General features: G+C 33.1%; 2 protein-coding genes across 2 annotated transcripts; one reads left to right on the top strand and one right to left on the bottom strand.

Annotated features, from left to right (window-relative positions):
* Nucleotides 1-1,224: 1,224 nt before the first annotated feature.
* LOC143598048 (serine/arginine-rich SC35-like splicing factor SCL30A) lies at nt 1,225-3,966 on the bottom strand. Its single transcript, XM_077076369.1, has 5 exons — nt 3,785-3,966; nt 3,139-3,216; nt 2,164-2,325; nt 1,606-1,758; nt 1,225-1,529 (listed from the first exon to the last, which is right to left on the bottom strand). Exons 1-5 carry the CDS (start codon nt 3,949-3,951, stop codon nt 1,256-1,258), a joined length of 834 nt encoding a protein of 277 aa, XP_076932484.1. The 5' UTR covers nt 3,952-3,966; the 3' UTR covers nt 1,225-1,255.
* Nucleotides 3,967-10,824: 6,858 nt separating this feature from the next.
* Nucleotides 10,825-12,567, top strand: LOC143598050 (transcription initiation factor TFIID subunit 7-like). Its single transcript, XM_077076370.1, has 5 exons — nt 10,825-10,980; nt 11,056-11,189; nt 11,283-11,402; nt 11,654-11,735; nt 12,393-12,567. Exons 1-5 carry the CDS (start codon nt 10,872-10,874, stop codon nt 12,530-12,532), a joined length of 585 nt encoding a protein of 194 aa, XP_076932485.1. The 5' UTR covers nt 10,825-10,871; the 3' UTR covers nt 12,533-12,567.
* The last annotated feature ends 4,373 nt before the right edge of the window (nt 12,568-16,940 follow it).

Genomic DNA, 16,940 nt, shown 5'->3' on the forward strand with positions numbered 1-16,940 from the left:
GATATTAATGTGTTTTTTTATTAATGTGTGTTTTTTTTAATAATTTATGAGTTTTTTTAATAATACGTTGTTTGAATATATTTATAAAAAAATAAAAAAAAAATCGCTGGAGCCCCTCCACACCAGGGCCAGGGGCTCCAACGGGGGCTCCAACACCCCCCTTATCCAGTTTCTCTCTCTGCCACACGTCATAATATTATTGGCTGGAGCCCCCACTAAAGCTCCCATTAGAGCCCCCACACCCCTCAGCCTAATATAAGCACACCGGCTTGGCAAAGACCAAAAGGTAAGTCATATTAAGTGTGCACTCAAGTATTATTCAAAAACATCTCATGTTTATATTTACGAAAGACCGGTTGGTCTAGCAGTAGTCTCAAGACTTTCTTTATGAGATATTATGGATTGGAGTCTCACCTGAAGTATTTTGTCCGTTCCGGATTTAATCACAGGGTTCTTCCAGTTATAGGTTTTCTCCGGAATGGATGTCCGGACTTCTGCTATTAAATAAAAAAAACTTTTATATGTAGCAAGTTTCCCCAAATTTATTAATGTGTGTTTGGATGAGATTATCGACTCTAAAGTAGATGGGAAAGATAAAGTTGGTAACCTTCACTTATTTATAATTTTTTTCTTTGTTCAATAAGGACTATGAATAAGTTTTATAGCTTAAAAATAACCATTTTAGACCTCCCTCCCATATTGCTGATGTTATAACCACATATAATAAATAACCAGAGAAATGAAGTGTTGGTTGATCTACCAACAATTAGAAAATTTTTATACAGATATCTTTCAGCATCAATGTTTTATGCAAAAATTTTAAGTTTTGATTTTAGAAACTACTTGATTATAAATACAAAATTTAAATACTCACTTTACAACACACAATATTGGCATGATATTATGATGTGAGGTGCACCTTTTTTTTGTCTTATCTCCTGCTACTTAACCTTTTTGTAATGATAAAAAAAGGTTGGTAGCATTTACTTATATGGAAAAAGGGATTTTATTGTATCAAACTATCAAAGTAGGACCAGTGTTTTATAATTTCTAGCATCCACACAACTTCAAGATGAAACACAATTAAACTTCAAACAAGCATGTTGGTTCAAAGTCAGAAACATATTAGCAGTTGCACAACCATAGTAATAAGGTTTGAAAGTACCAAAATAACCGTCTACTACCAGCACGAAAACAAAGCCAAAACATGAAAATTCTAAAACACAACAGCCCTTTCGTCACTCAGATGCTAGACTCATGGGCTAACCGAAGCATCCCTATCTGGTTTGCCTCTCGAGTAGTCACGTGAATCAGGGCTGCGGCTTCGGCTTCTGTCTGGACTTGGGCTTCTGCCCGTTGGTGGCAGCTTCTCTCTTCCAGGACTTGGGCTTGGGCTCCTCGAGTCATTATAGGGTGGAGGAGACCTGTCTCTGATGGGACTTTGACTACGGCTCCTTGACCCCTCTCTCACCGGGGAGGGTGAATACGACCTTTCTCTACTGTAGCTTTTTCCTCTAGGTGAAATAGACCTAAATTAATCAAAAATTGTAAATGCCATATAACTCTTCCCGTTTATAGCCACAAACACCGTGTTAAAACAAGTACCTCGAGTGATGCTTTCTCTTGGGAGGAGGTGAGTACTCACGGCTGCGACATGATCTCTCGTACCGGGGAGGTGGAGACCGGTTGCGGCGTGGTGAACGAGAGTACAGACGAGGAGGCGATCGCCTGCGATCAGTGTATCTGCCACCACCGCCTCTGCAACAACATTAACCATGTCAATTTTACTGAATTAGCATATATCAATAAGCATAACTGCCATAATACACCATGCAAAAACCAATGAAAACAAAAAGGAAGACAACTTCTAACCAACTTACAAATGGGTCGGTTTGGTCAAACAGTTGAGAATTGTCGAATGGTTCATTTCTAACATGTACAGCCTCATAGTTTGTTTTAATTCTAAGCATTTTATAATTGTAGAAACAATGTTTTCAAAAACCATAATCAATCACAACGCACTGACTTATTATAAAAATTATAAGATAAAAAAATGTTAACTGTCGACCCACTTTTGACTCATAACCAACCTCAATGACCCGCCAATTTTGACCTGTTAACCAACCTCAATGGCCCACCAATTCTGTCAGCTCAATAACTTACCTCCGCTCTCTTTGCCTCATGTCTATCGGTTTCTTCCGATTCTCCTCAGCAAAAACAACTGTCAATTCTCTCCCTTGAAAAACCTGGCCATCCATTTGGTATTTTGCTTCTGCAGCATCAGCAGGATCTACAAACTGCACAAATCCGAACCCTCTTGGCTCCCTGCACAAACAATCAAATAAATTTAAGTAGCAACATAAATCAAAAACAAGTTACATGTTTTTACCAAAACTGCTTTTAAAGTCAAATTTCAGAGCCAATAATGTTTTGAATTCAGCTAGTTTAAGTAGTTGTGATAACAGTCAAACTTTTGCTTCCATATGAGTTTTCATAGATCATTTTGCAAATGAAAAATGAATTAAGGGCTTTATAAACTTTCCAGTATCATGGAAGATTGGAAGGTCATGGCCATAAGCAAAACAGCTGACCTTGCAAGCATCAGAGTAATAATATGACTTGAAATCCTTCAAGACTTGGAATCTTCTAATGTAACCAAATTCAATTTTCTTCCCATCTTCACTACCAAACACATCACCTTCAACAGAATATTAACTACTTGATTGGTATTTAGTTCACTATATCAGAGAAACCTTAATACTCGATTCATGTCTTCAAAACTTTTACTATCTTAATACTCGATTCACCTCTTCAAAACTTTTACTTCACATTCACTGTTAAATGTCAACAACTTTAATGGATAACCCAATGGTTAAAAATCTAAGAAAACATAAATGGATGAAAAACCTAATCAACTGTACAACATCAAACTCAACTGTATAACCAATTCAAAGAACACCAGGACCATGCATGTTGAAAACTTCTGAATAAAGTTGACAAAAAAATGAGAATCGTGTGATAGGCATGGCTTGTATCATTAACAAAGTGACTTTTCATTCAAAAATTATAACTTGACTACTAAAAAGTAGAACCTCAAACGAAACCAATAACAAACTACTAATATAGAATTAAGCTCACCCGCTATAATAATCCCTTGGCAAGTAGATGTCCTTTAAAGGACCAAAGTGTCCAAATGGCCTGCGAAGATCCTCTGGCCTGCAATAAAGCACACATTGAAATGCTATTAACGAATACAATCCACTTGTAGCTAATAGCATACACAGGTTCTAAGTAAAAATCTAAAAGGGTTAGCATATCAATGCAGAGATAACCACAGTACTAATATTCACATTTCTAAACATGAAAATATAAAAGTAAATTGTTTGATACTTTCAAGTTGTTAGAAGATAAAAGAAAGGTAATAAGCTTTAAGATGAATCAAATTCAAAGCACCAATATGCATCATCAAGTAATACTAAAGAGGTGCACACGCGACACAATAAAGCATAGTCACCGGTAACCAGGTAACATGCTATTTTTTTTTTGTATTAAAAAAACTATAGCAATACCATACCCAAATTAAAATAATATTATTGTATGAAAAAGCTGCGTTTGTGTAATTACTTAAAACATTAAAATTATGTAAAATTACCTTTGTGTCCACATATGTATTACAACATTGCAGAGATAAGGTCAAAGTTATAACAATATATTGTTAAATCAATATAATGCACTAAAGGAATAGTGTGGTCATTTCAGCAAAAAGATGCCCTCAGGAACATACCGGCAATCAAGACGAAGGTTACGAACCAAAAGACTTGTTGGGAGATCTCTTTCTCTTCCACGACTACCACCACCGTAGCGTCCCCTGGGGCTTGGACTCCTTCCCCTTCTCCCATAGCCACCACCCCTAGGTGGTGGTGAAGGAGAATAGCTTCTTCTTCCACCCATCTTTTATCTCTGCTCGGTTATTTTTGCAAAACAGAAAGAGAAACAAGTGTCAGTAATAATAGCATCCTCGATACATAATAAAATGCAGAACACAGTGAAAACTAAGAAGCATCCAGGCTGCAGTACAACTACCACTCAACCAGCACTAACAAAACCATTCATATCTTAATATCCCGTTAAGTACAAAACTTAAACCATGTGCAGACAAACACATATCCACATGAGCAAGCCTTTTTTTAAAGATAAGTTCATCAACAAATTTTTAAAATAACTATAGGGCAATATTTCTCCTAACCCTAAACATCCAAATCATGTTAGAGCAACACAAAACTAACTCACACGATGCGAATCAAACTAAAATAATCAAATCATTCTTTATTACCAACGTTGTAGCACTCGCTAGGCGCCATTTGGCCGGTGGTGTAGAGACTATCAACTAATCAGTATTAATCAAAACGAAATTTTTATATATAATTTTAGGTTATACACACACACAAATACACACCCCCAATTTTATATGTAAATTTAAGTTTTGTATACACACACACACACACGAACACACAATTTTATAGGTAAGTTTCAGTTTTATATATACACACAGCATTATTATATGCAACTTACAAAGATTGACCAAAAAATTGTCCAGAAATTGACTGGAAATTTGGTCTGCCTAAAACCGAGTTGGTCCGACTAGATGAAATTTTAGGCAATCTGACTGATTAGCTAAACATTAGTCAGCCACCGGCCGACCAGCTATTAGTCGCCAACCTGTCCGTCCAGAACAACCACAAAACCCTAATAATATGAATTCAACAAGTTTAAATCTAATTCTATCAAACTGCAACCGAGTGTAATATTAAAAGGTTGAAAAGAATCATGAGCTAGCTCAATTTGTTACAAAATAAGTAAAAAAATTGGATTTAACGAGAGATTATGGTCCAAAACCCTAATTCTAGATCTATGGAGAATAAAAACTTTTAACTACACGCATAAGCAGATTGACTAACTAGTGATTCAAAATCATGATGATTAATTTGAAGGAATTGATTGATTAGTTAATTAAAGAGTACCTGAGGACGAAATTATTAGGGCTGGCTAAACAGAACGATGATGATTTCACAAACGCCGCATTGCCTCTTGGGGCTGCGTTTACTTATATCCATCTTTTTCTGGTTTTTTTTTTAAGGTAAATCAGAAATAACTTAATGTTGCTGTTGTATTAGCCAATAATAATCTCAATTTTTTCAAATATTTTTTGTCATAATTGACGTCCGTTAAAAATCACTTGACGTCGTTAAGTTTTTTTTTCCTAATTTCAAATCGATGTTTTGTGATAAGTTTTACATCAATCAAATTGTATCGTTCTTCCGATCAAAAACCCTAAAATATCGGTTTGAAACTCAGAAAAAAACTTTAACGGCGTTAAGTGTTTTTTTAACGGAGGTCCATTGAGACAAAAATAGTTGAAAGTTGGGACCGCTTGTAGTGATTTTTAAAGTTAGGATTATTATCGGCCAATACACAAAAGTTGGGATTATTTATTTCCAATTTGCCTAGTTTTAACTACTGTTTATTTGTTTTTAACCAGAATAACTGTTCGTGAACTGTTTGACGGGAAGTTTGTCTGTGTTTAAACGAACACAAATGTTTTGTTCATGTTATTTTGTTCATTTATTTAATAAATGAACAAAATAACATGAACAAAACATTTGTGTTCTTTTAATTAATCGAACGAACATGAACACGTGTTCTGTTCGTTCATTTACGTTCACGAACGTTCGTTATTTGTGTTCGTTTATGTACGTTTGTGTATTAATATAAAATAATTAAATATTATCTGGATTACTCTTCTACTTAAATGTTTTATTTTTGTTCATTTAGGTGTTTTCATTTATGTTTGTCTGTGTTTTTACATTTGTTCATTAATGTTCATTTACATTTGTTCAATTAAGTGTTCGTGTTCTTTAAAGTTAAATGAACGAACACGAACATGTCATTGTTCATGTATGTTCGATTCATTTACATGTTTTCATTATTCACATTAATTACTACATCGGTCTCAGTCTCTAAACTCTGCCAATTTTATTTGTGTTCGTGAACCGTTTATGAACACATTCAATTCATTAATGAACAAGCACGAACATAAAATATCGTTAGGTAAGTGTTCGTGAACACATTATTTCCTTAAGAAGCGAACATGAGCAAGATCTTGTTCGTGTTCATTCGGTTCGTTTACAACCTTAATCCCGAATATTAGTTTTGCTTTTACATCAATAATTGGGGGAAATTCCAAATTAGCTCATTTATAGAGAGATTCTAAAATTGTCCCCTGCTGTTTGAGTTTTCAAATTTGTCCCTTCAATAATTGGCTTACTAATATGTCATCGGGAATATTTAACACATCGTCGGTAATGAGATAGGTTATGGACAAATCTGGACACTAGAAAAATGGTGAAATTTTTGGAATTTCTCTATAAATGGGTTATTTTGGGAATTAATAACCGGTTAATGTGTTGAGCTCGTCAAAACAAGTGTTTGTAGCCAAGGTAGTTGACCGGATCGTATGTGTTTCTATGTAGTGTGCGTGTGAGAGAAGCGAACCTGCGCAGTCTAGTATAGTCTAAGTTGGGCTCGCTTTTAGTTTGAAGGCTTTGTTGGTTTTTAGTTGGGATTTGTACAAACTTGTTTTTTGGTGTTATAGAGAACATTCACTCTTAAAGTTAGATTTGTATTTTGTAAAGATGTCAATGAATGATTTACTGAGTAAATAGATTATGAAGCTAAACTTAGTAGATGATGATGTTTTGCATGCAAATGATAATGACATCTTAATCTTACTAATATATTAAAGCAAAACAATATGGACACATGGTGTCTTTCTAAAGTGTCCACATAGTATGACAAATAAGTTATTTCTAAAATTAAACCCCATTTAAATCTATTAAATTAATTTGCTATATTTATTATATATTATTTTCAAATTTTCGTTAACTCTCACTTAATGTGATTTCTAGAAATAAAAAACGTTTAATGTTTATTTATTTATTACGTCTTTTAAACTAATATATTAAAGCAAAACAATATGGACACATGACATCTTTCTAAAGTGTCCACATAGCAGGACAAATAAGTTATTTCTAAAATTAAACCCCATTTAAATCTATTAAATTAATTTGCTATATTTATTATATATTATTTTCATTAACTCTCATTTAATGTGATTTCTAGAAATAAAAAACGTTTAATGTTTATTTATTTATTACGTCTTTTAAACTTTAAATACTTTATTTCAAAATATTATTATTATAAATATTTTTTTGATTTGCGTAAAACATAAACTTTAAATACTTTATTTCAAAATATTATTATTATAAATATTCTTTTGATTTGCGTAAAACATCTAACATATGGCTAAACTATTAAAAGTCTATTTTCAAGCGTATGTACATTTAAATACCAGAATTTGCCTTATATGACAATTTAGTTAAACTTGGCTTAACTCTTGATTTATTTACCATTTTAAAACTTTAAAGTTATACTTTCGTACCATTCAATAATTAATGTGGGAAAACCACATATGTTATGTGCAATGAGATATTTGAAGGTTTTATGAACAATTTTTGCATTTAATCTTTTTTTCAAATTTATATATAATGTAATATTTAATTTCATATATGAGAAATTGTTATACATTCCTAAATTATACCATGTACATGAACATTTTTTAATTGATGCTATATTTTTTATTCAGCCCGTGTATTACACGGGTTATTAACCTAGTAACTAGTAAAAGTAAACATGAAAATGAGCTACATGTCTAAAACATTCACACATTGTATTTTAGAGATGAGCTTGGTACTGATTTTTAATTTTTCAAAAATATGGTATTGGAATCGAAAATGGTCGGTTTGGTATTAATACCATAAGCAAAAGTTCGTTAAATGCCAGTATCGATACCAATCCCGAAATTCTCATTTTCGTTTTTTTTTAAATTGATACCGACTTAAAAATATTTTCGTAAGGCAATTTTAAACAAAGTAACAACATCCTAGCCCAATTACCGTACCTAATTTTGACTAGGGGTGTCAATCGTGTCGGGTTGGCGAGTTGACAGGTTGTGGGTTTCGGGTTGGCGTATTAAGATTCTTCAACCCGAACCCAACCTATATTTTTATTCGTGTTGTGTCGACCATATATTTACGTTCATATACAAATATGAGTAATATCTATTGACTTAGTATTATATTAAACAATTAATTACTCTTATTCATATAAAACTTGTTAACAATTTATGATAAATCTAATTGTTTTTGTGTATTTATCTCTCATTTCCATTTAACAAACGTAGACTCACATATTCAGCTCAAGATAAGAACAAACGAATGAAATAACCAGATACTAAACATTTAGAACTAATAAAATGAAAATGTTGGAAGTAAAAAGTAGTGTAAAAAGAAATCAGTTTTACCTTTAAAAGTTTATCGATATACGTAAAATTAAAAATCTAAGTATTTAACTTACCAAAGGACTTCTAGTCCAATGGTATCTTGGTGGCGGGATAAGAATAAGTGACTATAAGGTCCTGGGTTCGAATCTCACAAAAGGGGGTTTTTCTCAAATATTGAGTTTCCTCCTGAATTGGTGGCGGGCTTGGTGGTGGATATGATCGCGTGGTACCACTGGTGGCACGATGATACTCCAGTGGTCCGTGAGTGATCCAAATTAGTCGTTAAAAAGAAAAAAGAAAAACTTATAATTTCTAAAATCAAAATATTAACTTCTCTAAAATTGTTAAACATGTTAACAGGTCACCCTACTTTTGAACTGGTCGGGTTTGTCGATCTGTTTATTAAACGTGTCGGGTTCGGATTTAGAAAACGGATAGTGTCAGATAAGCAAAACCTATAATTTTTTTCGTGTGTTGTTCCAATTTTGAGCATAACTTAATTGAAATTTGAGCATAACTAAATTGAACATGATCCTATCCTCTTCAATTCAATAACCCCCAAAATTTACGATTTACGACTCGAGGCTTCCAAAATCGCCATTGAATCAATCTTCAATAACCAACCACTCAACCAGGTAGGCTTATTATCTGCACACGTGTTTCGTTCTTCAATTACACCATTTTATTATCGTGAATAAATTAGTGATCCTTTTATCAGGGCTTATTGTGTACCTTTGTCATTGTTACCACTGATATTAATTGATTATTATTATTATTATTATTATTATTATAAAGTGATTTGAAGAATTTGTAAGCATGATTCTTTATATAAGTTACGGTGATCATTGTGATGAATAATAATTCATGCAAATGAACTCACACATGATCTTAATCTGCACTGCTTTCTTTATCTTTATGTTAATAGTGTATAATCATCACTAGCCGAGCCAAGCCCAATCTCGTTTAACTTATACAGGGCTTGAGCTCGGTCGTTTTGATCTCTGTTTCCAAAGCTCAAGCTTGGCTCATAAGTAGTGATTTTTTATGATTATTGCATCATAAGTTTTAGCTTCTCGATGACCTACGATTGCCAAAAATGATCGTTGAATCAAATATACTCGCATCAGGACGATCACTTTCAAAATGTAGTCTTTTTAAAGTGCGTATCTTTTTTCTGGATTTGAAGCTGTGAACTTATGAAGTGTAAGTTGCTAACTGCATAAACTTTGTAACAATCACTACAAATAAACTTGCATCGGATTAAAAAATTTGCGTCTGTGAACTTATGAAGTGTAAGTTGCTAACTGCATAAACTTTGTAACAATCACTACAAATAAACTTGCATCGGATTAAAAAATTTGCGTATTGATTGACATCAGAAAATAAAAATGATAACACTCTTTACAACAAGGGTTAATAAAGGGGCCATATGGTTTTATAGAGTACGTTTTGTTGTATTATTTTATGAAACTATAAATTGTAGGAGGAGACCATAAAATCAGACAGATTTTGTCTTTTAAAACGACTAAATTTAACGGATATTGTGAATTTTGGTTGTTATCAGTGTCAGCGTATGCTTCCTGTATGCATCGGCTAAAATTTGAAACGCAGAGAAGCCAAAACACATGTTTAATTCCACCTATTAGAGGACTTGATAAATGATAATTCAGTGAGGACACACAAAACCATATTTACCTGCAGAGTTCTCTTATCCACAACCAATTAGCCCAAGACCCGTTAGTGGTATTTGAGGCCAGATGTCCTTATGACATGCTATCTCACATATGGGCGAGACAATGTGGGATTTGCCTATGGTGTCACACCACATGAGATGTTCATATCCATTGTTTCTCTTTTATCACCATATCTTTCTCCCTGTGTCTTCTGTTTCCTACACTTTTAGAAATTATAGTGATGTTTTATGATTAATGCTTAACTTTTTTATGGCCTAAGACTGCCAAGGGTGATCGTTGAATCAAATATACTCGCATCAGGACTCTATATTAAAAGCGCACATGTTTGCATTATTGCATGTGGCACATAATTCCGAGCACTTTCAAAATTTGGAGTCGTTACTGAGTTTGTTGCCTTTAAAGTGCTCACCTTATTTTGTAAATGAATTGTGAACTATAAAGAGTAAGCTGCCAGCCGCATTAAACTTTGTGATGATCACTACAAATAAACTTGCATCGGATTATAAAAATTACTTATTGAATAAATTGTAGGAGATCATGAAATCAGATAAGATTTTGGATTAAAAAGCCTGAATTTAATGTATATTGTCATACTTTGGTTGTAATCTGTATTTGTTTATGCTTCCTCTTTGCGTTGACTGAAATTAGAAAATCAAAGAAGCCAAATTACATGTTATACACATTCATAATTAAAAACTTGATATCATCATAAAGGCCGTACCTGCGCGCGCATCTAACGGAATTTGACTTTGTACAGATCTTTTCATTTTGATAAAAGAATGGAGGAACAGTTTATACTGAGAGTTCCGCCTTCTGTTGCTGAGCGTATTGAACGCCTTTTAAACGAGAGTGCTTCAGATGACAAGTCACTGGATTTGTCATTCTCTGGTAAGACAGCATTTTGTTCATTACTTCATTATTAATTTTTTTTAATTCGTTTATATGTTTATTTATTTATTGCAGATGATGGGAGAAACGGCACGTTTGCTATAGGTGATGACCAATTTCCTGCATCTTTACTGGACCTTCCAGGCATTGTGGAATCTTACAAAACTTATGACGACAGTGTTCTGATCAAAACTGCAGATGTTGGCCAAGTAGGATATGTTTCTTAATTTTTAATCTTATGCATGTAAAGAAGTAACCATGATTGTGATTATTTGATGTGTGTATATATATTATCATGACAGATGATTATGGTGAGAGAAGAAGGTGATCCCACTCCAGATGTGGCGGAGTATCGCCATGGTCTTACCCCGCCAATGAGAGACGCCAGAAGGCGTAGATTTCGCAGGGAACCTGATTTAAATGTATGGTTAAAGATTGCTACTTTTATTTGAAAGGGCGGGTTGGGTAACGGGCCAAAACTTGAAATGGGTCATGTTGGGTTGACCAGAAACGCTTAATCTCTATGCAACTTTTATTTTTCTATAATAATTTGTGTGCAGATATGATTACACTTATAATCTCGGTTTTCGAACTTATTACACAAAATGAAATTTATTTTCACGTTTTGGTACAAGCAGTTTTTTTGACCATTTGATTATGATGTCGGTTGCAGCCTGAACTTGTCCGGCGGGTAGAGAAAGATCTGCTGAATATCATGAATGGTGGAACAGCTGAAAATTTTGATATCCTTTTGTGTTGGTTATTTGCTTACTTTTCCACAAGGTACATAATTTAGGGGTGTAAACGAGACGAACTTGAGCTCGGCTCGTCTGACTTATGAGAGCTCGAGTTCGGCTCATGAGTAGTTTTTCAAGCTTGAGCTAAGCTTGTGCATTATTTATTTATTGATTTATATGCATCCTTAATTATTTTTACCTAAGCTATTAACGAGACGATCTCGAGTAGCTCACAAGCCAGCTTGGCTCATTTACCCCTATTACCTATTAATGAAATGCATGATTGATATACTTGTTTAAAAGGTTTGTTTTGAAACAAAATGGAACTTAAATGTTTGTTTAGGGGTACTTTTGTCATTAAACATGTTTTTTTTTTCTTTGGCATATATGAAACGAGATTCATACATTGCTTTAGACATGATTAAAAAGTTTTATAATTACCACAAGACCATTATAACAAAATTTTTGAATTAAAGCATTTATCGTAGGTTTGGCGTGTTATAAATACGCATTCGCGATTTTCAACCTGTTTTGACTGTGACTGGTTTCTTTGTTAGTTATTTTTCATTTTACTAGTTTGACCCGTTAGAGAACATATAACGTGGACTTGACTCATTCATAAAATAATTCCATGAAATTCTCGGCTCTGTATATTCCTTGACATGTTTTTACATACGGAGGGTGACGAGAATGCTCGTAACACTGGGAAAAAACCCGCACCCGCACCCGTTGCAAAACCGAGTGTTTCAGAGGCTGCACCAAATGCTGGAGAGCCTGAAGGAAGTGACTCAGATGACTCTGATGATTCAATGTAATAATATTATTCCTCGGTAGAAAACATAAACATATGTAAGATGTAAAACAAGTTAAACAAACTTAAATAAAATTATGTAATATCTTTTGTCATTTTGAGATAATTATTATTATCATTTATTAATGCTATAAGTTTCTTGCAGTTAAAGAATTTGGTAGAAAATGGGATGAAATTTATAAGTACTAACTTCTTTGACAAGTTCGTATGTATACAATATCTAAAACTTGTTCTACAAGCTCTAAACGCGGTTAGTAGATGTGAATGGGTCTTGTTGGGCCCACTATGTATTGTGATGAAAACCCATTACTGCCGTCACGTGTTGTCACAACTCACAAACGATGTTTATTTTACGGTTGTTTATGTTTCGAGTTGACCAGAAATATATTTTTTTAAATAATAAAATAATAGTAACAGCGACCAATATTGGATACGAAGCGTATCACTTCATCATGAGATATGTTTATGTAATAATATATGTGATCTTTTTTTTTTAATTGGGGCCGGAAAAATATTGATAAATTCACCTCTTGTAATAGGTTTAAAATATTGTTTTATATGTTTATGTTTAAAGTATTTGATTATGACGTTTAAGTTAGAATCCGGGCTAGAAGTGATGTGTGTGTGAATTGCATGTTGTTAACTTGAGGTAGCAGTCTAGGTTCTTGTACATGCCGTAGGCTAAGATTGTATGATGGGTGATTTGTGTGGGCCAATCTTAGAATATAATTGGTGCACATATTTCATCTCCGTCTTTGGTTCGCACTTCGTTGCCGATCGGGATTGGAAGTATACAAGTGAGAGTCTATTCTTGCAAAGTGGTTGTGGATATGCAAAACCAAACATAACTTGCAGTGGGTTAAGTCGTTAAAGACATACGCTCATACAAAAGATATTTGAGGAGAGTTTTCCTGTGAAGAAATTGATCCCAAGAGTTTGGAATAATATTAACAAAGTGGTTGTGGACAATGGTGTACCACATGTCGCCCTCCATAAAAAAAATTTAGTGTTAGCGGGATCTGCCCAAGAACGATCTTTCGGTGGTACAGAAGGCACGAATCCCAATCACCCTTATAAATTTTTGGTTTAGCTTCCAGGTTGCCCCTATGAAAAAAATCTTAGGCCCATCATTGATTGTGGATTTAAAATCTACAAAGATGTTATATAAGCTATTATACATTGTGGTTTGCATGGTAAGCTAGGAATAAGAGCATTTTCAGCGTCAAGTCTAGACAAGATCTTTGACAAGATTAAAGTAAAAACGTATTTATGGATTAAAAACAGGTAAAATGTCTATATGATATATTGGAAATTTGGAATGCTTAATGTACGTTTGATGGTGGCTCTAATACTCTGTACTATGTTTTTAACACTAACTAGCCAATTATTTGACGACATTGAACTTAAAAAAAATGAAGCCGTACGGAGGAGACAAAACGATCTGTCGTCGGTGCCGCCGTGACCGTTTAGTGGCAAATAGTTGGCATCAAACACATATTAATTTATATTATAAAATAATAATAATAATAATTAATAAATTATTGATTAAATAATGTAAGCTGTATCCTAAAACAATTACATTCTGGAGCTTGCAATTTAATTGTCTGTGTCTGTCCTTTTCAATTTGGAAGACACCTTTTTAATAATACACCAATCACGAAATATTGTCATTTAACTTAATAACGATTTTTTATATTTAAGTGAGTTTCTTTGACATATTATAATAACATTTTTTTTATTTTCTTATTTTTATGGTTTTTAATAAAATCCGGACACACTCAGAATCGAACGGTTAATCACAAAAATCCCAAATATTCCTTCACTGAGCACTCATGCCCTCCCCAAAATGTTGTTTGTGAGTATCAAACCCATATCTCAATTGAAAATCCCAGGCTTTCTTCAACTACACAACATTAAAAATAACCAGAGATCACACTCTAACCACCTTACTCGGTCAAAGTGGGATGGTCATAAAACACTATTAGTTTTTTTTTATAATATATCGCTAACCTAAACTAATAACAATATAATTTACATTAATCTAGAACCAATAATATTAAATTGATGTGTTTTAAGAGTCAATTGCAAGAATTTTAACGTCGGCACTTATATCACTCGACAAACAAGTCTAGTAGTGTCGTATATAACACTGAAATGGTTATATTAGTAAATATGCATCCTGTCTGACTAGAAGTAGATTACATGGTTGGTCTAAAATGCCATTTAATTCATTATATTATAGACAGATTTGTTTGACATTTTATTTTTTCTGTTTTTAATTTTTATGCTTATAAATTAGTGGTATGCGAAACATGTTCTCATTCGTTCGGTTATAATAAAATTAAATCATTTCACGTATTAACTTTATTCCTTTATCATAAAATATGTCTCGTAATTTTATAAATGTGCTCCGATTACTACATTTTCTATAAATTTGATTTATTAAAAAAAAGAAGGCAACTTTATAGAATAAACAAACAAATAAATGAAAGTTGTTCACATATTTAAAGATCACAAAGGAAACATATTGTCGGTTGTCCTATAAATAACCCAAAAGATAACTTTTATGATATTATCTTAGTTTCGAATGTAAAATCATAAATAATTATATATAAGATTAAAACACTACTTTAAAAGTTTAGTTTCTTAGAGTTTTACAACACAAGTTTCAAGCATTCATATTTTGATCCCTCACATTTATTTACCAACTTTATTTTGTTGGATTTATGACGTAAAAGTTTCGCATATGTACTTTTAGCCCCTCAACTTTAGTTTCGCATTTTTAATCTTTAGCCCCTAAACTTGCCCCAAAAACTTTACCGTAACTAGTCGAACCAATACCGACCGACTTCCTGCCATGTTTCCTCCACAACGCACGATAGCTTTCAAACATGTAATGCATTTAACCTGCTCTTTCGTAGCGTGTTGATAGAAAATCCTAACAAAATCTTAGTAAAAGTATAATGTGCTACATTTATCTACTTCTTATCCAATAAAAAATCAAAATAAAAATAGTAATGATAATGATTGTGATTAACGTTAAATTTTCTTTTTCCTTTTTGTTGTTTTTTTCTATTTAAAACCTAAATATAAATGTAACATGGATGAGTAATCTTGGGAGTTAAGGCAAAATAAGGCATTGAAAAGTACAACCGGAATTGACATAAGCAGTGGCGATGGTCGAAACGGTCAATTCAAAGGGTCCCTTTGTTTGCACATTACTTGGACAATTTTGACTTTTACTTTGACCACTTCCCACACTATGCCAATGCCTTTTTTTTGCTTCTTGTTATTTTTTTAATTCTTATGTTTCTAAAAAGTTAAAATGTAAAAATTACTGATTCTTGTTGAAACATGATTAAAAAAATTAGGTATTTGTGTATTTCTGGCATGCTGTTTACTTGGTAATTTAAAGTGGCGTTTAACATCTGATACGTGGATAAGAGGATCTCCAACGACCGTTTGTTGGAGCTGTCTGTAAGCCCACATGAAGAAAATAGAAAGGACTGTGAGAAACGTGACGATGTGGTAAAAGAGAGGGACGGTTGTCATATGCGGAAACGAACGTCCATGAACGGGTCTATGAGAGAAGGAATGGTGAGGAGGTGTACATTCTCATAGTTATGCCTCATAGCGTCTACCTAACATCTATACACGAAAGATCCCATTGGAATTCTTTAATAAATCTAAATTGATATTTGTCAGTCAGCTTAGTCTTGCTTTAACTGGTATTTCATTTTTGTTTGAGTTAGTAACTTGTAGTTAAACTAATAACCGTTTATTTCAAATATTATTAAACAAATCCTACGCGATTAGATTATAACAAACAACTAAAACACATAATTAAGATTGCATTCTTGTAAAATACATACTAAATTCCATCCTATTTAAAATACAAAATAATAACACATATAATATTATATTAAATTTTAAACTCCAAAAGTCAGTGACTCGACCCACGTATCAACTCTTCCTGCATTACCCCTTTCACACGCATACACCAACACCTTCTATATAAGAGTACTCTTCCATTTCTGTAGCAAACAAAACACACCAACTTCCCCTGTTTTTATCAACACTTTATACAAAAAAATCAACCAATTAGTCAAATTTTTCAATCTTTACTCACCAACTCATCAAAAGGGTAACATTCCCACTTCTTTCCCTTAATTTTCCCCATTTTTTCATGTCAATTTCATAAACTTTTAGCAATCTTTGATCATGCATATAAGGTGTTCGATGAAATGCGTCTGTGGGTTTAATTAGTTATAAAATGTTGCCCAATTTGTATCATTTGTGGGTATTGGTTGTTATTTAATAATATGCAAAAAAAAAATGTCTTTTGATGATCTAATCCAACTACAAAAAAATAATTTGTTTCAACAGGAATTAAAAACTCATAGGCTGTGTTG

Source organism: Bidens hawaiensis, unplaced genomic scaffold (assembly GCF_021521415.1).
Source record: "Bidens hawaiensis isolate Kalapana, Puna unplaced genomic scaffold, B.hawaiensis_p1.1 tig00049487_1, whole genome shotgun sequence".
Taxonomy (NCBI): domain Eukaryota; kingdom Viridiplantae; phylum Streptophyta; class Magnoliopsida; order Asterales; family Asteraceae; genus Bidens; species Bidens hawaiensis.

What these genes read in the sequence shown, in the direction of transcription:
- LOC143598048 (XM_077076369.1), bottom strand. Translation starts at nt 3,951, where the DNA reads ATGGGTGGAAGAAGAAGCTATTCTCCTTCACCACCACCTAGGGGTGGT. An exon ending in AACCTTCGTCTTGATTGCCG is followed by an intron (nt 3,217 to 3,784) that starts GTATGTTCCTGA and finishes GCTTTATTGCAG; the next exon opens with GCCAGAGGATCTTCGCAGGC. An exon ending in CCAAGGGATTATTATAGCGG is followed by an intron (nt 2,326 to 3,138) that starts GTGAGCTTAATT and finishes TTGTTTGTGCAG; the next exon opens with GGAGCCAAGAGGGTTCGGAT.
- LOC143598050 (XM_077076370.1), top strand. Translation starts at nt 10,872, where the DNA reads ATGGAGGAACAGTTTATACTGAGAGTTCCGCCTTCTGTTGCTGAGCGT. An exon ending in GCAGGGAACCTGATTTAAAT is followed by an intron (nt 11,403 to 11,653) that starts GTATGGTTAAAG and finishes TGTCGGTTGCAG; the next exon opens with CCTGAACTTGTCCGGCGGGT. An exon ending in AAATTTTGATATCCTTTTGT is followed by an intron (nt 11,736 to 12,392) that starts GTTGGTTATTTG and finishes TGTTTTTACATA; the next exon opens with CGGAGGGTGACGAGAATGCT.